Source organism: Ammospiza caudacuta, chromosome 9 (genome assembly GCF_027887145.1).
Source record: "Ammospiza caudacuta isolate bAmmCau1 chromosome 9, bAmmCau1.pri, whole genome shotgun sequence".
NCBI lineage: Eukaryota > Metazoa > Chordata > Aves > Passeriformes > Passerellidae > Ammospiza > Ammospiza caudacuta.
This window is the reverse complement of record NC_080601.1, coordinates 18822283-18842841: the sequence shown is the minus strand read 5'-3', so window position 1 is coordinate 18842841 and position 20559 is coordinate 18822283. Positions and strand designations below refer to the sequence as shown.

Here is a 20559-nt window from a genome sequence, read left to right as displayed (position 1 = left end):
GATTTGGTAGTAAAACTTAGTGGTCGTGTGGTTGTGAGAAAAGGAAGAAGGAAAGTAAAGGAGATGGCATGATCGAAGTACAAGTGTAGTCTTGAAAAGGTGGTTATGCAAGATGGGACTCTTGCTTTCCATGTAGATGGGGCTTTAAATGTGTTTTCTGTTGTTGGAATTTGCTTTCAGTCTTTCTGAGAAATGCTTTTGATGGAGTATGGTGAAGCTTAGTTTCCTTTAGTTTGTTTGGTGGGGTTTTTTTGGAATGTAGTGATCTCTGAGAGGGGCTGCAAAACCATCCAAACTGGGCTGTAGCTGAAGTTCTTTTTAAACTTACTGGCTAGTAGAAAGTAGTTGTTGGGATGTAAAAGAATTGCTTACACCTATGTCAGAAGTTATCCAGAGGAAGTAATATTTATACTGTCATTGAAAATACAGATTTTTTTTTTTCCAGTTTGCTACTCAGTTGATTGCTAGCTATTAATGTGATAATTCCTTAAAAATATTTCTGGATCCATTTCTGTTACAGGATTATTATGTAGTCGACTTTACCAAATGTTGTGAGGAATGTTGGACAGAAATCACTATCTGAGGCATAACATGCAAATTCTTTTTTGTTGTTTTTTACAAACAGTGTAAAAATGGGAGATGACTATTGATTTTGTATTAAAGTCTTTGTTTTTTATTAATGTGAAGTTTTCATGAGTAAATTTAGGGAACTCTGGCTTTAACATTGTTTTTCTCTTTCCCACAATGTTCTCCTAGAGTAGGTGTTCCAGTTAAGGGACAGATAGAAATATATGTAGCCAAAAACTTCCAGGCTTTCCTCTTTAAAGGAGACTTAAATTCAATCACATATTTACAGTCTGTGAAAACATAAATATTTCTATCCATTTTCATGTGGAACAGGTTCTTGCTAATGAACCTACTCTTTTTGGCTTGAAGCTGTGCAATTCAGGATTCTTTTACTGTTGTAGACAGAGTATGAAGAGGACATCAATATAAAGAATATATAATTGCTTCTTAATATGCTGTGACGTTCACTCCAGGTTTTAATTTCATGGCTGAAAGCTGACTTATAGCAGTGAACAGCTATTTAAAAGATTATATTTTTGATTGGTGGTTTGGTGCTTGTAGTTCTTTGGATGTTTTTTCCTGCTGTGGTAGGACTATGTTATCTTCCTGTAACACTTATTATCAGAAGGAGGTCAAAAACCAAAGGAAGAATTGATGGTTGGCTAAAGAAGGGCAAGGTACAGAGTCACCAACAGTAATCAACAGCAAGGTCTCTGCAGAAGAGAGGTGGATGTTTCTTGTTCTTTAGGTTTGAAAAGGTGTGCTAGGGATAAATTGTGAAGATAGAGCTTGTTTTATATGTCTAGCAGGATTCGTTGTTAACATAGAAAGCACTAAAAGACAGTATAAACTGGAAGCAGGTATTAGGAAAAGCTAATTGTCACCTTTTTCGTTTATTACAAGTGATGGAAATTGTGTAATGTGTATTTGTGTAGAGCAAGTCAAAGCACAGAGGTGGCCAGTGTATGTGAAGAAAACTTGTTTTTTAGTCCTGTTCTGTGTATTCCCTTTCTTCCTTCTGGCCTCTTCCCTAAATTTGAAACTGCTCATGTAGCTTTTTCTGATCCATTATGCTTGTGCAAGATTCACAGAAATGATTCAGATTACTTCACTCATTGTAACATCTGTGCACGTGTATGTGAGGGTAGCTAGGAAGCAGAGAGATCCTTTGCTGTGGTTTTGTTGATGCTGTATTGTCAGTGACTTTTGCCTCCCTGGGGTTGCTCTTCAGAAGCCATGCTCATAGCAGAACGTTTTTCAAATCTTTTCCTAGGGCTTTATTACAGTGATAGAGATGTGAATCAGTCCCACCAGGAGACTTGAGTCAACGAAGTATAAAGTGTTCTTGAGGTAGAAATCCAGTGGTGATGGCAGGGGTTGGAAGTCCTGGTAGTTTTAAGGTTAGGTCAAGACTAAGCTGGGTTTTTTCTATTCAGTTTTTAATCACTTTCACTCTTGTAACTTGTGTGCTGTATTGTACCTTGCCCAGGATGATGAATCAGCCTTACAAAACTGGGTTTAATGTGGCCTTCTTTAGAGTAATATGGAAGTGATCATACCTTAGATTCACTTTGAAAACTGTGTCTTATACTTTTTCTGAACTGTTAAAACAAATGTTTCTGGCAGTAACTCAAAATGCATAGATGAAGAAGATGTTACCTGTGGTGTAACAAGTTGAGAATCTGCAAAAGAAGGAAGAGAGATTGCCACACAGTACAGCCAGATTGGAGTGGATTCCAGTATTGCCTTTTGGGTTGGCTTGGACAAATGTGTGGGAGGCATTTGTTACAATGGCCTGCCAGCTTACAGATTGGTTGGCAGTTTCTGACTTCTAGGACACGAGTTTCTTTTCCAAGATTTTCTACAGAAAAAAAACCCCCACCCAGTAATTTTTTATATCTGAAAAGAACCAAGTGTTCCATGAGTGCTTGTAGAAGATGTAGTCAAGCTGTCAATGAAACAAAACCAAGGACATTTCCCGTTCTGAAGAGTTCTGTTAGCTCCAGAGTCTGGGTCTTTGTAAGAATAGCAAAACCTTGCTGCTGCCAGGAAGTTGCAGAGTAGAAACATTAAAAGTAGTGTAGGCAGTCCTCTGATTACTGGTGCTCTCCTATCCCATCTTTTGGAAATAGTTTTGATTTTTGTGTTAAGTTAAATATTTCCTTCATGGCCATGTGGTTGACTTGGGTTATGTATTTTTTTGTTGTTGTAGGTTTGGGTGTTTGTTTTTTTTTTAAGGTATCAGTCTCCTCAGAAGTTGAAACAAACAGGCTTTTTCTTTCTCTGGGACCAGTAAAAAAAATTTCTTTCTGAAAGAAAGTAATTTTGCTGTATTCCTTTCCTTTAGAAAGTGAACAAGAACTGATGAGATCAAGCTTTTCACTTAAAAAAGGGAGTTAACAATGAATGCAGACTATAAAAATGATGAATATGAAGTTTTCAGTGATTTGGGAGATTTGCTCATTGAAACAAATTCATATGAATCACTAGTTTTTTTTAAAGCATGTTGTAAAAGTCACTGTGGTCTGATTTGTTTGGATACTAAGTAATCTTGAAGCTATTGTAAAAATTTAGATATTCAGCACCTCCTACATTATTCCTGCGTATTTTCCTCCCATCAGTTCATTACTGATCCTCACTGCTTGTCTGTCTTGTACAGCAGCCTTCTCATGTAATTGTAGCTTTGCAACTGTGTTGACCAAAACGTCGTGCTCAGCTGCCTTTATACAGAGGAATAGAAAATGGTATAGAGTGACTGCTTCCCGCTTTGCAGGAAAATTGTTGTTTATGGTAATGACCACTTCTCATAGTTTTTTTTTCACTAGCATCAGTCCTGCTTATTTGAGCTTTGTATTGCAACTGCTGAGTAGTAATATGGTGTCCAACACCATGTGTCAGTGTTATGTTTGGCTTAGTTTTGGTAATGTGTTGCTACATGCAAAGGAATATCCTCAGCATTCTTATCCAGTAAAATGGCCTGTTATCTCCATTTCTCTCTGTCTGGTGTATGTATTATTTCTGTCATTCTCCCTACCCCAGCCACCCTTCATGTCATAAGACAGAGCATAAAATTATCCCTTTCTCCATATCTCTTTGAGTGACCAGGTTCTAATTTACACAGAGATGTTTTTTGAGTGGAAACAAAATGAATGTTTGGTACAAATAACTTGTACTGGGGAAGAGGGAAAACAGACCCACTGAGTGACAACTGTCTTCCACCTTCTTAGAGGCAAATACTCTTGCTCCTGCCTTATGGTATTTCACATCAGTGATGAGCAAGTGTGCCACAAACCTTATGTTCAGAGCAAGTTGGGCACCAAAACAGTGAAGCAGCCTTGTCCACAGCTTCAGCACGGGACTCGTTCCTAAGTCTCCCTCCTTGACCCTCTGCCCGTGTAGAGAGAGCAATAGCTTTTGCTGTGGTGGAGGTGAGCCTGTGCTGGCTGGCACATGGGCTAGCTAAAGGTCTGAGGTGTATCTGTCTTTCAGTAGGGACACTGAATTAGAACCATCTTGTTTGTGTAGCAACACAAGTGTAGGAGATTATCTCAAAACTCTTTTTTTCTCTAAGATGTGCATTAAATCAGCTTACCTCTCAGATTTGGTATTGAGGAGAGAGCAACAAGCTACAGATATCACCTGCTCAGGCAGGAGGTACTGATATTTGCATGAGGGAGGGAAGGCTGAAAAGGGAATAGTAAAAGATCATCAGGTGAGATTGCTGAGTATGCACTCACAGCAGTAAGTTACAAGTGGTTTACAAGGGACAAGCTTGAGTTCTTATCCTATTGTGCTTTAGAAAATCAGGAGAAAAAGCATGAAAGATTCATCTTCTGCTCTGTAGTAATTCCTAGTTCAAACATTAGATCTGTTCAGGGACTTCTGTAGGTCTTACTTGTGAAAAGTGTCTTAGTGGTTATAGCTCAGGAGCTATCCTGTGGAATACTGCTACTCAGCAGCTCTTCTGGAGGAGAGACCTGTTGCAGGAGCAGTGACTGGAAGCCAGGTTTCTCATCCAATCCAATAAGCAGGGACAGGAAGAGGAGAACACAGCCCTCCTTCCTTGTCAGAAAGCCCTGCCCAGGTGTTCCAAGATGTGCAGGTAGAGGAGTCCTCTCCTTGTGTTCTTCCTTGCGGGTACTGCCCCCTTTGCAGGAGGGACTCTCTTGCTGTACTGTTTGTACAGAACAGGAGGCGGCTGAGAGCAGGTCTGTCATTGCAGTATGGTCACACTGATGCCTGCCTGGGCAGTAAGAGGTTAACCTTTCAGGGAGCTCGGGAAGGGAGCAGGTCCCAAAGTCCAGACTTCCTGCCCACATGGCTGCTCAGGTTAGACTGTTCTGCAGAACTAAGTCAAAGGTAGTGTGGGAAGCCGAGTTTTTGGAGATTACACGTTATAAACGTGACAGTAAGAGAGTAATCATGTTTTAAACCACTGCAGGCTGATGAAAAATTGTCATGCTCTTGTAAGCTGTTGCAAATTGCATGTTAACTTTCAAGAGCAAATTACCTGTAAATATTTAGGAGGAGATCTTTTTCTAAACAAAAGCCCTATCTTTGCCTTTATACAGTTTGGAGAATAACAATGTCAAACTTCATTTATTTCCTTTCATAAAAGTTTGAAATCTAATTTCAGAGTAAGTGTTAGTAATCTTAGCATTGACATTTGTCATGTTTACTAGCTGTAGGAGGTTAAATGTAGTTTTTATGTTCTGTGCTAGCTTTCTTTTGTAAGTAATTAAATCTCTCTATTATGATATATGTATTTTCCCTTTATGGTATGTATGAAAGAATTTCTTCATGTGGATGATTCTTACAGAGCTGTAGTTCTTCCAGTGGCTTTGCTGTACCACTGTGGTGTCAGTTGCTGAAATAATTCTTTAGCATCATATTTTTGGTAATGGGAAGAAGTAATTTTAGCATTGTTTGGCATGTGCTAATCAGAGTGTAGGCAAACCAGCTTGGGGCTTTTACACCTGATTGAGTTAAGCTACAGATTCCTGGTCAGGCTTTGCTTCTGGTGGCTGTTGCACCTCTGTCTCCTCTGTGTTAAGATTTACTTTGTATCTTTAATGCACAAGTTCATCATAGAGTTTGGAGAAAAATGTAAGGGCAACATTAGTTATGTTACTTTTGCTTTGCATTTTTATATAAACTGATGGTTTTTAGTGAAGAATTTAATTGCCCTAAACATGTTTCTTTATGTTAGTGTGATAGTCTCAGCTGAAGAGGTTAACAGTGACATGCAGTATCCAAAGAAGTACAGGTGATGCAAAATATTCTTATGAGCAACACACCATGAGGGAATCTCCTGCCCCTGAAGTAATCTTCTTGATTCTCCACAAGTGAAAGGCGCTGTGGGTCATCTGCCTGCTTCCTGTTGTAAAAATTGCCTCTTTGGTTTGGGGTCTTACAATAACAGTTTTGCTTTTCTTGTTATAAAGCTAGTCAGTCTCTTTATACAGTTAGGGGAGTTGGGAATCTGTTAAGTATGATTTCTTGCAAAAGTTTGCTAAGAAATGTCTCTCCTGTCTCTGACACTCTGTTTCAGGTGTTACACTTTGGTAAAACTCCTTTAGTGCCATCTTTGCCTGTAATTATTTTCCATTTTTAACACCTTTCCTAGGTGAAAATTTTGCTTTTGGAATATCTTTGTTTTCTGAAACATATGTATATAGCAAGGACTTTAAATCATCTATTGCTAAAAAAAGGCCATAGGCCCCTATGTTGCTGGTCCTGTTCTAGAGTCCGTCAAACACTTCAGGCAGCTGCCTTTGTGGATGGTGAAGCTTGCTGCTTGTAATGAGGAAACATGATCGAGGAAACTAACACAGAGGTGACAGCTGAACTTGTTCAGTGTTATTGAAGTGTTATGTTAAGGGATCATCTATATAATGAAATGTGTTTTCTGTTGGTCTGACTCTGTGAGGTGGAAGTAGTTTGAAAGGTTTCTCAGAAGCTTGATAATAATCTGCTATGGAATGGCAAATGATGGTATTTCTATCTAAGGTGATGATCACAGGTCTAACTAGTATGAAATGCTGACTAAAAAACATAGTGTCTGAAAGTACTGTTTTAAATAGCTCTTGTAAAGCATTTATTGACTTGCTGTGCAAGAGTAAGTTATCATTAATGTTTTAGCTTCCCTTAAGATACTGTCTTAAGATCTCTCACTTATTTGAAAACAGTAGGGAAGCTGACCAGTTTGGTTTTATATCTGCTTAAAGTCATTTTTCCCCCCCTTTTTGCAGGTGAGGTTAGGTTGGGGATGTGAATACAATGAGTGTAAACCAGCAAGCTCACACGGGGCCTCCTTACGGGCAACCTCAGCCTGGCTATCAGGGATTCCAGCAGCCTGCCTACGGAGGACAGTCACTGCCAGGGGCTCCTCAGTCGCAGTACGGAGCCTATAATGGGCCGGTGCCAGGATACCAGCAGCCAGTCCCTCCACAAGGTACTGCTCGGGCAACACTTGCTCACTGATAACCTGTCAGTTATGGCGTGCTTGCAGGTTTTGCTGTGTGCTTACACGATGTCCTGTTGCTGTATACAATATCCTGTTGTAAGTCTTCGGGGTTTTTTTGTGGTACTGATTATCTTTTTTTCTCTATGTAATTTGCATGATGCTAAAAATCACATCATCCCATATTCTGAGGTTATTGTGCTGTTTCTTGTCCAGTTTAGTGGGGTTTACTCTTTGGGTAGGTCATAAAATTAATATGTTGAGAAACAGCCTGCTTTTTTTCTTTATGTCCATGTCCCTATGTTATTGAAACACCTGACTAAAGGAGTTTTCCTTATGTTGGGAGGCAGCAGTCAGGGACTGTAACAGATTTATAATTGAGGCTGCCTTACATTATTATATAGAAATATCTGCACTCTATCCTGAAAGATTGACATACAACTCTACGTAAAAAGAGTATTTCAAGCTATTTTCTCTAATGCCTTTAATTTCAATATAAAGTTTGTGGGCATGGGGTAAGCTAATGTATTCTAGAATTTCACTGATTCTGCACGATCCTATCCCTTGTTATTTTTGTTAAAAAAAAAAGTAATTCAACTTTTGTTTTCCTTTTTTCAAAAGACAGTCTGACTGTAATAAAGAACTTTGTGAGTCTTGGTTTTCAATTATGTTGATTGCTTTGGGAGATCAATAGTGACTTTAACATTTGAAATGTAGAGGAGAAAATACTATTGCTTTGAATACAAGTGTGTCTGCCTTTTCAGATCACAGGAATGAATTCAGTTTTGCTAAAATAAGCACAACATTAAAATATTTGTTTAGGTTTCAGATGGATCTTCTAAGGTGATTAGGACTGTGCTGGTCATGTTAATTGTCTCTATTCCCCCCTGCAAGTACATCTTCAATCTTTTGCAATTTCTCAAATTTTGACTCAGACTCAGTGAGAAGGATAGAACAATTGAAGTCCCTCTAGTTGTCTTGAAACTAACAGAAGTGGGGCACTGAAATTTGGGTGCTGAGTAATTGCACTGTTGGATTTTTGTCTAGAGTTAGTAGAGTAGCATAGTAAAAGAGTTAAGTGTGATAAAGAATAGGTTATTCAGGTGCTCCATCTTCCTTTTCTTTCCTTAATCCTCTTCTTCCCATGCTCTCAATAAATCTCTTCTAACAGCACTTTTAATCAAAGAGTTTTGAACTGATTTCACAAGGGGCTTGAATTCCTGTGAAAGTAGTGAAAATGATCTCTGAGTGGAGGAAGGAAACTTTGCTTCCTGGGAGAGCAGAGGCAGGGCTCAGCCACTGAGGGCTCTGTCTGCTCGCTGTAGCCAGCTGGGGATTTTTTTCCATCTTTTTTTCTGCGACCATCATTCCTGGACTTAGCAGGCTGTATTAAGGAAATCTCAGTTGTCAGACTGTGCATTTTGGACCTGCTGTTTAGGATTCCTTTCTTTAGAAGAAAGAAATATAAAATTCAGAGCCTTACCCAACAGCCAGAGGTTGACCTGTCAGTGGCTGCTGAGTATGAAATCCCTGTGGAAGAAGGAGTCAAATGAATGTCTGTCATTATCAGAGACAGCAGACAGGTTACAGTAAAAATAGTGACAGTTATCCTTTCCACCACTACCTCCAACACATTATGTTTACTGCAAGTCTTTGTGGCAAGACCTATAATTTCAGAGGCAAAAATTTAGGAAATACTGAGGGGTAAAGGGAGAACTGCCAGTGTTATTCTATAATTTCAAAGTAGTTGTCTTAGGGATTTATTTTTAAAATAACAGTAAAATTGCCTGGGGGACTGAGTGGAGAAATGTTAGGAGTTGGTACCATCCTTAGTCAGGGAGTGTTTTGCTACTGATTTATGTGACAAACCCTGACTAACTGAGTGGAATCATGGGAATGCTATGGCAGTGATGATAGTCTTTTTGAGGACCAGAAGTGGAGTGCTGTGATGCTAGCTGAAAGTAGCTGCTTCTTGCTGTGAGAATATTGAAAGAAGCAGGACAATTTTGCCCCAGTCCTTTAGTCAGTCTATTGGCTTCCTTCAGATGAGGTCATGCAGTTGAAAGTGCAAACACAATCATCTGAATACCTGTAACCATTAGGCTGTAGATTGTTTTATATAGGCTTGCTTTATGAAAATATTAACACTTGTAATATGTAAAGACTGCATTTGTAATATGTTATGCATGGTGGAAGAGAGGGAGTATAGCTTAAAGAACAGGGTGGTAGATGACTTTAATTTTGTGTATGAGATATTTTCTGGACTGCAGACTGTTCTTAGCATTGGAAAGGCTGTCTCTCAGTGCGTTCTCTCAGGCTTCATTTACTGGTGTATTCTGTCTTTCCAGGTTACTTTCCTTCCTTGGGGTTTCCTTCGAAGGGCTCTCCTGTATCTCTCAACTCTGACACTTCTCTTGCACCTAATTTTATAGGTAAATGGTGTCCTTTCTGTGGGAGTGTTTGTCTGTGTTGCTTTTTCTGTGCCAAGTTCCCATTTAATATGGATATTTATCTCAAAGTCTGGGTACCTGATTGTTTAGGCAGAGGTAGATGGGACATTTCCCAATCTATTTGTAGGCAGCATTCCAGAAGCATAAATAGGAATGAAGAAATAACCCTAGTAGAAATCCCTTATGCATGCAGATTCATAGATAAAACTTGTGACCAATGTTTTCTGAAGTCTGATTTTAAAACCTGAATTGACCCATTCAGGTTTTGTCAGGTGCAATCTTTAGTTTAAAAGAATTCAGTCTCACCCTTGAGAGGGAAGGTGAGGTTTGAAATGATGGCATTGCAAAGAAGTGAAAAATCTCTGCAAACTACCAGGAGATTTGTGTAACTTGTGCTCTCATTTAGGGGGGAAAAAACCAAGTCTTTAACTTCCTTGGCTGTACTTGGAATCCAAGGTATATGTCAGGAATAATTATTTTTCCATAAGCTGTGACTTGAAGAAGGAAATATCTTTTTGCAACTAGCAATCAAAATGTAAGAAATGCTGCAAGAGACCATATTGTACTTCTCCTTTTATCAAACTAGTGGTATTTTGGAAGAGCTATTTCTGGAGGTGTTGATTTGTTTAGAAGGGTGTCAAAAGACAACCATATAGGCTCAGGCTTTGAGGAAAATCACAGGCATTTCCCATTTTGCTGTAACGAGTAAGAACATCACAAAGATGTTGAGGATTTGTCAAGAATAATGAATCTTAGACTAATAAACCACTAGATACCTCTACCTATTCTGGTGATTTCTTTTTCAGTGACTGTTTGAGCAGTCTGTAGTAAGTGTGATAAAAGTATATTTATGATGAGAACCAGAAAAAAATACTTACAAAGCTTTTACTGTAGCACATATTTGTCAAATGGTATGCCTGTTAAATTTGAGGGTGGGGGATTTAACTTAATGTATATTAGAAAAGTGTGTAGGGTCCCTCCAGAAATTGGATTAAATATGCCTTCAAAGACAAAAGATAAGAAGACCAAACAGTTCACATGTACTATCAAAGGAATGCATTGGAAAATAGATGAGAGGTATCACAAAAGAAATTCAAAAGAAATAACATACAAATAGTTGGAGATCAGGAACTGCTTAGCCAGATGAGCTGTGAGATGAAAGTACTGTAACAGTAGTTTAGAAAATAAGAGATTAATGAGATAAAAGTATATAAAAATAATAAATGTCTCTAGGAGTAATTAAATCCTGTCTCAAAATGAAGAACAGCAGGATGTTTAGTAATAAATAAAGAAACCCAAGAAAAATTATCAGTTATTCATACAAGGTCTAGTTAACTCCTTCATTCCCAGGTTTGCTAAAAATTGGATGTAGTAGATAAGATATATGAGTTAAAACCTCATGCTTTAGGGTATATATGGTACTGTAGGATTGAGACATGGCTCCCCTTATTTCCTATTTTGTAATGATTCCTCACAAGAAGGTTTCAGAATCCCTTTGAAACTTGCCATGCCAGTCACTGTCAGAGTGACACAGGAATGTGTATGTGTGGGCCTGGTCTCACAGGGCACTTTCAGTCATCTGTGCTTAATGATACCCTATATGTGAAATAGGTTCCCTGGTGGTTAACAGACATGGTCAATTGTTCTAATTGCCAGCATTGTTAATATAGCTTTATTAAAAGGGAGGTTTATATGCTCTTTTTTGGAAGTAAAAACTGCAGTTGGTCTGCTGGTATTGTATCCAACATTTTGTGGTCTGTGGAAAGACTGGTTTCTGAGGCAAATATATTTGGGCTGTGACTGAGCCAGCTCAGTCTGAAAGATGGGAAAGTATTTGTGTCAGCCTCCAAGCTTGAGAGGCTGGAAAGAATGGTCTGTGGTGGCCCCCATTATGCTATATATAAATGCAGTAAGCCTTGTAGATTTTGAAAATGGAATCTGCTTGCATAGCCTGCTTACCTTTGAGGCAGAGAAAACTGACTTGTAATGGACATTGGATTCCACTGAATACTCTTGATTTAGATAAAAATAATTGGACTTGGAGGGGAAAGGATTCAGTACCTTACTGATGAGATATTTATTTTCCTTCATAAAAGATGAAGTTGTCTTTTGAAAACCATCCACAGCACATATTTTCTGCTTGATCTGTGTGGAGATGGTAACTAGTGACACTGGCTAAAAATATTTGTTCATAAATTATTTGTTGCTCATGGACTATTGTTATAGCAATTCTGCACTTGAATTTTTCATGGTAGTTGGTTCAAGCCCTTGTTTCTATAATTTGTGATATTTTAATATTTTTTCTTTATGTTTGTAGGTTCATTAAGAGCCCCACCAACATCTGGAGCTCCTCCTCCGGCCTCTGGAGCATCTCATCCTTCTGGCCACGTGGCATACAGTCAGTTTGAACATGGAGATGTGCAGAATGGAATTCCAGCCTCAGCAGCCCCAATGCAGAGGTGCATATGAGAAGAGTGAATTGTAACAAAATCCCACCTTGGCATACTCATGCTAGGTCTAAACTTTTTAGATCTAAATCAAACTAAGTACTTTGGAGTTTTATAGGACACTGACTTTTTTCCTTGTTATTGTTTTGAAGCAATGTTTTGCCACAGGGGTATTCATCTGACAGTGAGTATATCTGGAGATGAAAAGCTTGTGAAAGGATGTGAGCAGATGTCAATGATGAAAACCTCTTCTCCTCCTAAGACATTCTTTGTGGTTTTGGTTTTCCCCTAAAAAAATTCAGTTGCATCCACCCAACTGTAGTATTTGTTCCTCAGCAGTGTGAAATGATCTCTGGAGCTTGTGTCAGTCTTTACCAAATAATTTCTTAGTATTGATTCTGGGCCCTCTTCTGTCCCTTATGGATCCGTGAGTTACTGTCATCTAAGGCTCTTCAACATCTTTTCCAGAAAGATCTGCCATTATCTCTGTGGTGAAAGTAGCAATAGTTCTGGAGAGTTCAAGTGTTTTGAGTGGCACAACGTTTTTACATAGCTGTGCAGGCCTTACTGTTGCTCACCCTATAGACTCTATGCAGTGTTTCTGATTTGTTGTGTAAACTGAAGTGGAATTAATAAAAATCCAGAATTTGTATTTTAAAAGCTAATAGATTTATTTGTTTATTTGTTAGGAGAAAGGGATTCAGATACAGGCAGAATATGTAATTTTTTTCCAAAACTGAGCTACAGTGTTTCATGTAAATATCTGAGACCCAGATAGTGTTTATATGCTAGAACGATTTTAAAAGGCACAGGGAATTTTAACTTCTTCTATAATGAGGAATCACTCAGTTTGTCATCTTTCCTCTCAGGCCACCTGCTTCTCAGCCGTTTCTGCCAGGCTCAGCACCCACGCCTGTCAGCCAGATATCCACGTTCCAGCAATATGGGCCCCCCCCAGGCAGCGTGCAGCAGCTCAGGAATCACATGGCAGGGATGACAATTGGCTCTACTGCAGCCTCTGCTCCTCCCCCAGCTGGACTGGGCTATGGTAAGGTTTCCTGGCTACTGAAGTGTGCTATTGATTTTCATTTTTGCTAGTAATTTCATAAAAGATATTTCTTGTCAGTGATTCATTACCATATGGTTGTGGGAATTCTCTGGGTGTTCATGTCTGCCATAGTAAGCAGTAGTTTTCTTAACTAATAAGGTCATAATGGGGAAAACAGGACTGAGACTATTGCAGGGAACAGTGCTGGCACTGCTATACTTGGATAACAAAGGAGAGTAATAGCATTGGTCCTCAACTAGGTGAATCTTGTGAAACACTGAAGAGTCTACCCCTGAATCACCTGTTGGAAAGTCTACATGTCTTGCCACTGTTGTATGACAGACCAGTCAAAAAAAAAAGGGAAAAAGGGCCCTGTAAATGCAAATCACAAAGGGCTGAAAATACTCTGAATGATTGTGTATAGGCCTCTGCTAGAAGTCAAGAAGGCACTCACTTAAACAGTAGAAACTGAATTTAGATATTTTTTGTTTCTATAGTATTAGTTCTACAATCTCATTGCTGTAGATTAGGGGACTTTTTAAATTGATGACTAGAGTTTTGGTTTTATTATGTGTAAATTGGTTTGACTATTTAAAAATTGTTTTGCTAAAGTACTTTTTAACAAGCATCTTGTAAGACAGATTTTATAGGAAAATTAGGAGTAGGTAGGGGATACAGATTTCCTTGGCCTTTTGGTAGCACATTTGTCAAAAATTATTCTCAGAAATAGTACAGTGCTACATGCAAATGGTGCTAGTTTCATGCTATTAAAACCACAAAGCTCAAAACCATTCTTGATCTACAGGCTCCCACTGAGTGTGGGGTTTAAGACAGAAACTTAGTTCAGAAAATCTATGGATAGACTTGTGGTGGTTCATGTTTTGCATATTCCTGTTTTTGTCCCTTTTTTTCTGGCCCTGAATCCTGAAATATATTCTGATTATGTAAAATAAGTAGTTCAGACTTTGAGAGAGAAAGCAATGAAAGAACTATTGAGTTTCAGATCCACTGAAGGAATTTCAGCTTTCTGATCAATCTAGGAGAATGGTCATTTAGGATTGATCTCTGCCAGTACTAAGTTCATCTGAAGATGAGAAAGTGGTAGATTTACTCAGGTGATCTGGAGCAAATGGGTTTTTCTTGCATCTTAATTGTCTTGAGGATAGAAGAAAATGATGTTGTATCTTTTTTTTCTTCCCGGGTCCCCCAGCATCGGTTCCTCCAGTCTCAGGAAGCGTTAGTGCGACGGGGTCTGGTCTCTACACACCCTACAGTGCGAGCCAAGGGCCCCCTCCTCCCAGTGTGTCCCAGGCTCTTCCTGTGGCCCAGCCTCCGTTTCCTGGTCAGACAATACCAACCCAGCGCCTGCCTGCTCAAGTTCCTGGTTTTACCCCACCTCCTCCTTCTACAGGGGTTGGACCTTCCTCTTACCCTCCTACCACAGGTGCTCCAAGGCCACCTGCCATGCCAGGCCCACCACTGCCTGGGCAGACACTTGCTGGAGCACCATCCTCCCAGCCTAATCATGTTTCCTCACCACCACCTCCATCAACTATGGCGGGGCTGCACCCTGGGCCTCCCATGAGTGGTCTTCATGGACCACCTCCTCCCACTCATCCTCCTCAGCCAGGATACCAAATGCAGCAGAATGGTGAGTATTCCTAGTATAGGAATTTTAAGTTAAGTATTCTCTGTATGGTGCAAACTGAGAACTAGATTCTACATTGTCACTTATGGGCTCCTGGCTTCACATTAAAACTTCCTTCTTGTTTTCCTGTGCTCATGTCTGAGATAATATTGTGTGTCATTCTAAGGTATTTTATAATACAGGTTTTAATCAGATTAATGTAACTAAAAAAATTCTAGCTTACTTGGCCAAAAAGGTGTTTAGCAATTAGTGCCATAATACTACCAGAATTTGTGATCAGAATTTTATTATGGACTCCAATTTGTTGTCTGCAACTTCACCTGTTCAAAAATAGACATTGGAAATACAGAAAAGCCTTATTTTATATTTTTAAAATTTGTGGGCACTGTGCATATGCTGTGTGTGTGAAAGAAGTTGTTAAACGTTGAAAAAGGAGTTGCTGTGTTTTCTCTTTTAATTTGCATAATCGTATTTTTCTCCCTTGTAGAAGCTTGCACATCTTTAAAGACCAGTTAAGCTTTTTGAATTAAAACCAGTTTTGACTGGTTTTTAATCAATAACACTTAGAGATAGCTGGGATAAAATAATCATGTGCAAATGTTAGCACTGAGAATTCCATCCCCCATGCAACTTTGCGCAGCTGGACAGGTAAATTACTCAAAAATATCTGTTAAAATTCCTATACTGTAAAAATACTAATGGGTTAAATCATGCTCTTACTCTGTAAGTGATTGGAATGATGTAAAATAATATGAAATAGCTTCAGGTAGTTACAAAACAAAAGAGAAAATCACACCGTAGCCTATTATCGTAGTTTCAAACAAGCCAAAACCGCCCAAGGGAACTCCTTGCGTATCTTTAATTTAAAGAATTAGGGGTCATCCACTCACTTATTTGGTTGTTCTGTCTGCACTTTCCAGTAGACAGTTCTGCAGGTAAATATTCATAGTGCATGATCTTAATGTGCATTATAATGAATAATTACAAACTCCAAAACTACTTACAGTAGTGTGCTGGTTTGTGCTGAGGTGGAGCTGATAGAGTTCAGACTAAAAGCCTCTGTTTCCTTAAGTCTAGTTTTGTGGACTGTATCTATCAGTTTATTGGATTGTTGATAGAGATGTACCAGTCTAAGCTGAAACACTGTGATAAATATGTTTAATCATAATTAACTGAAAAGCACCTGACTTTAATTTTCTTGAGTTTTTTTTTTTAATAGTGGCAGGAAATGGAAGTGCCAAATGAAGAAAGGCCTAGTATTAAGGCACTGTTTGATTTTTACGTTCTTTTCTTGCTAAGGTTCCTTTGGACAGATGAGGGGTCCCCAGCCAAACTATGGAGGAGCCTATCCAGGAGCACCAAATTATGGAAGTCCCCCTGGACCACCACCTCCACCAAAACGCTTGGATCCAGATTCCATTCCTAGCCCTGTAAGCTTACTTGTTCTTACCTGTGTCATCTTCTGTAGTGCCTTTGCATAGCACAACTGACAAAGAGCAAAGCTGAAAACAGGTTTCTCATTCCAAGGAACATCAGTTTGTTTTCCTGCTTGTGTTTCTCTCTCCTACCCACCTTCAGTCTTCTGTGATGAATAAGCCCAGAGGCAGTATTGTTCTTGGTGACTAAAGAATGGCACTGCATATGGAAATCACTGCTCTAATTCCTCAGGTCTTTTTTGTACTGTGATATCTTTTGAGGGCTTTGATTAAACATGTTTCTCCATTTCTGGATTCTTACATAATGACTTTCCAAGGTGAACTAATTTCGGGTTTTGAGGTGACAGTCTGTGAACTGTGTGATCCATGTTTAAAGTATGGTTAGTAGGAGGTGATTGTAGTGCTTTTCCTATAATCTGTCAAAAAGCTGGTTTGTGTTTTTTTGGGTCATGAAGTCATGATGCTACATCAGTCAAATATGGACAGCCTCTCAAACTGGGATTGTCTTTCAGAGTGGAGGTTCTGAGGCAGGATAAGCACTTATATGTAATGGTTACCAACCCTGAGTAGTATTAAGCCTGGTATTGTTGCCACTGCTCTACAGTGCTGTTCCTCCACTGCTCTTGATGCTGTTTCAAAACTATGAAATATTGTATTCTTGATTTAGATCAGAACTGATGTTATTCAGAAGATACTTCTATTTTAAAAAGATTACCTATTTAGATTCCAGGTTTATGTAAAGCTTACTACTGGATTTTTTTCATAGAATATAAGTCTTTAATTGCTTGTGTGCCTCTCTTCCACTAAATGAAATCTCAAATGGCTTGTGTCAGTTGCCTTCATGTTAGCATGTTCTTAAAGCATAAATCCTCAGTTTCTAACCAAAATTAGCAGGTGAGCCACTGCCTTCATTAGTAAGGTTTTCAGAGCCAAGCCCAATATCCTGGCAAGACTGGTTTTGGGATCAGTGTATGCTGCAGAAGCTGATGTCCTGTTGCATGAACCAGTATCTGAATCTAGCTAATTCCAGTGCTACAGGTTTGGGTAGAGAGAAGTAACGCTGTTACTTTTTGGTTTATTATTCTCTCTTTTTTTTTATACTCTTTATTTCTTATTAAAAAAAAGCAACTTAATGAGCTGCCACCCCAGCAGAAACCCAGGCACAGAATAGACCCAGATGCAATTCCTAGTCCAGTAAGTGCTGTATATATGTCAATTGTAGACTGTGTGTTGGTGACCATCTGTGCATGCCTGAAACCTGAACTTCACCTTGCTAACCCTCCATCATTAATCTTTTACCCTTTCCTTGCTGTCTTCTGCTTGCCTTATCAAAATGAGTAACATTACACCACATGAGGCTGTTAAAATCTACTGTGATGAATGGTGAGGCAATAGAAAGCAGTGTTTCAGAAACAGATCATGAAGAATGTCTCCCCTTCACCTTGAGCTTTAGGCTATTGCCTCCACCAGATTCCAGCTGGCATTTTCAATGTAAGCCAGTTGTGTAGTTGCCCATACAATGTGTGTCTCATGTCAGTATGCACACAGCATGAGCTGTTGTAGCCATGTTTTCTACTGTGTTTTGATCAGAATTTGATTACTCTTCTTGCTGATATACCAGTACTGGGCCAGTGCTCTGGAGTTCTAAAATTGCAGATGAACTGGAGTTTTTTTAATGTTAATTTCTGATACAAATCTTCTAGTATGAGGCATGGGGAGCTATAAACATTCTCTCATTATCTGTGCTCATGCATAACCATTAAATTTTGAATTTGAAAATTTAATGTTTATGTTGGACAATCTTATCTAAAGAAAGAAAAAAGCAGCTACCTTTTGGATTGGAAGACAAAAAAAAAACCTTTTGGTTTTTGTTACCCTGTGTCACTGCTTCCTCATGTAGTCAAAATTGATAATTTAACAGGTACCAGTGGTGAGATCACCGTCAGTCGGCCCTGTAGACTTTTGTAATGGGACTACATTTATTCTAGAGTAGTCACTGAAGCTATGGGAGGCTCTCTGCTTGCAATCTGTAGTGAGAGGATGGAAGTTCTGCCATATAAACTTCTGAATCTCAGAATTTGCTCTAGGCAAAGGCAGGTGTATTTGATGGCAAAATAAGAGCAGAAGAATGATTCCTAGTTTTAATTATTTCATTCAGTTGCCACTAAGGAAATGTAGTTTGAGCTGTGTACAGCTACAAAGGTCAGTGAATATTTTTGTTAAGGCAAACTATTTAATACATTTCTGTTATCTTAAGCGAATTTGCACTTGTGAAGAATTCGAAATACCAAGAAATTTAAGATTTTTACAGGCTTTGAAGTTGGATTCATTGACAAGTCTATTGAAATTTCACTTTCCACATTTGCGGAATTCAAATCACAAACCCTTGAGCACCACAAAGTAATGAAGACTTCCACCTTGCAAGCCATCTGTCTTTAGACCAGAGTTACAGTGGTTAGAAATAAAGGCATACTATGGAAACAGCGGGACCATAATGGAAAGAAAAGGCCAGGTTACCTATAGGACTTCAGCTTGAGGATTACAGAAGCTTCTAATTCTTACTTGACTAGAACTGTACAGGGGAATACCTAAAAAAAATTCCTTTCTTGGTCTGAGTTTGGCTTTTATGAGTTCAGGTCAGACTTTAAAACACAAGATATGCTGCTACTAAGAATAATACTTGGGGAAAAATACTATTTGCAGCTTGTAATTTATCGTTAGTCAATAAGTACTATTTGAAATCAAGCTGAGAGGTGACTGCTTGACAAAATTTACTTGCTCTTCTATTTTTAGAGATAGTAGTGTTTGCCTCAGGTCCCCTTTGTACTGCCTTAGAGATTTTTTATTTTACTTATTTTACTTAAAAACCAAGCCTCCACATAATAACATGGTATTTTCCATCACAGATTCAAGTGATTGAAGATGACAGAAATAACCGTGGGTCAGAACCATTTGTCACTGGAGTGAGAGGGCAGGTCCCACCTCTTGTTACTACAAATTTCTTGGTCAAGGATCAAGGTAAACTATTTTTATTTTCCTGAACAAACAAATGAAACACAGAGTCAGTGACAAAACGGTGTCTTTAAAGGAAATGTGTGTTTTACCAACAGAAGCTTAGTTTCAAGTCCTGTGTTGATTTGATCTCAGTTTAGATTCTCCTCATTGTTTGGTAGCTTGTAACCAATTTCTAGGTAAAAAATGTTTTCCAAGGCAGATACGTAGAACCAGCATTAGCAGAGATACCAGAAAGCAGCAAATGAGGTCTCTACTGTAGAGCTTTATAAAAAACATTTAAGAACTGAAATCTACTAGCAACATCATTAGAATTGAACTGGCAACTGTATTTTTTAAAATGGAGAGGGATGTAAATAGGTCTGAGGGCTCTGTAGAGAAAAGATATTTCGTCTTTTAAATTGCTGAAACTTCTTTTGATCTTTGAAGTTCCAGAAAAAACTTCAGAATCTGATTGTATAATCAAGTATTTTACTCTTCAGCCTAAATTACAAAGCAAAACAGTAGAAATGTTTGAGTTTTCTGTCTACATTATGTTTTAGTCTGTGAATATATGAAACAGAAATGCTTTTTTATAGCTTTAAGATGACAGGAAGTCAAGTTCGTTTGTTTTAAAGTCTTTTATTATATGTAGTTAATAATGAAGAGGTATTTTATTGGGAATTCAAGCTTTCCATAGATTAAAACAATATTTAGCTAAGCTCATAGTGTGTGTGGCTTAATGACACAAGGTATCTTTGTTTCTGTTCTTGAATATGAACTGAATTTGTACTGAAATTTGTGGGGCTTTTTTATTTGTTCCCCAGGTAATGCAAGCCCCCGCTACATCAGATGCACATCTTACAATATCCCCTGCACGTCTGACATGGCCAAACAATCCCAAGTTCCCCTGGCTGCCGTCATAAAGCCGCTGGCTACTCTGCCGCCGGAGGAGGTGAGAGCTGTGCTGGGGGCACGTGTGCCATGGGCACGCTCAGGTGTCAGCATTCAACAGATTTCTTTAGAAGCATATTGAGGTGAAAAGTCCAGGTAAACATTGATTCTCCAACAGGTGTGTGATAGCAGAAGCTTCTCCTTCTGTAAAGCAGAAGAATATTATGTTCCAAACATTTAGTATTTTGACTGCCATGATAATTTCAGCTTTTTTGCAGAAGCTGTCAAGCACTGTGACTAAGTGACCAAAATACTAGGGTGCTTGCAGAGGCGTACACTTCCAGCTGATCTCCATTTCTTTCTTAGTCTAAAGTCTTTAAATAGTTGCTAATCATAGGTATTAAGTCTTTTCTAGAATGCCAGATTGTGAAATTGGATGGGAATGTATGGAACAGCACTGGTTTGGCTGTCTTCTATGCATGTGTATGCACAGCACTGTGTGGGGTGACAGAACAACACTAAATACTGAGCACTGCTGAGCTGCACTTGTATTTCTGCCCTTTATCTCTCAGCATTTATTTCCTTCTAGGTGTAATGTGTGGCTGTTGAGCCTTT

At 38.8% G+C, this 20559-nt stretch overlaps 1 protein-coding gene across 4 annotated transcripts in view; it reads left to right on the top strand.

The window, feature by feature from the left end:
• SEC24C (SEC24 homolog C, COPII coat complex component) overlaps positions 1-20559 on the top strand; it is a 36470-nt gene that overhangs the window by 659 nt on the left and 15252 nt on the right. The window contains exons 1-9 of one of the 4 annotated variants that reach the window (XM_058810933.1): positions 6420-7021; positions 9379-9462; positions 11798-11939; positions 12797-12975; positions 14186-14626; positions 15923-16053; positions 17185-17253; positions 18966-19077; positions 19878-20005. In XM_058810933.1, coding sequence (XP_058666916.1) covers positions 6847-7021; positions 9379-9462; positions 11798-11939; positions 12797-12975; positions 14186-14626; positions 15923-16053; positions 17185-17253; positions 18966-19077; positions 19878-20005 — 1461 coding nt within the window. In that variant the 5' untranslated portion in view covers positions 6420-6846. Of the gene's footprint in view, positions 1-6419; positions 7022-9378; positions 9463-11797; positions 11940-12796; positions 12976-14185; positions 14627-15922; positions 16054-17184; positions 17254-18965; positions 19078-19877; positions 20006-20559 lie in introns of those variants that run through there. The other 3 variants (XM_058810936.1, XM_058810934.1, XM_058810937.1) reach the window with 3 other exon arrangements.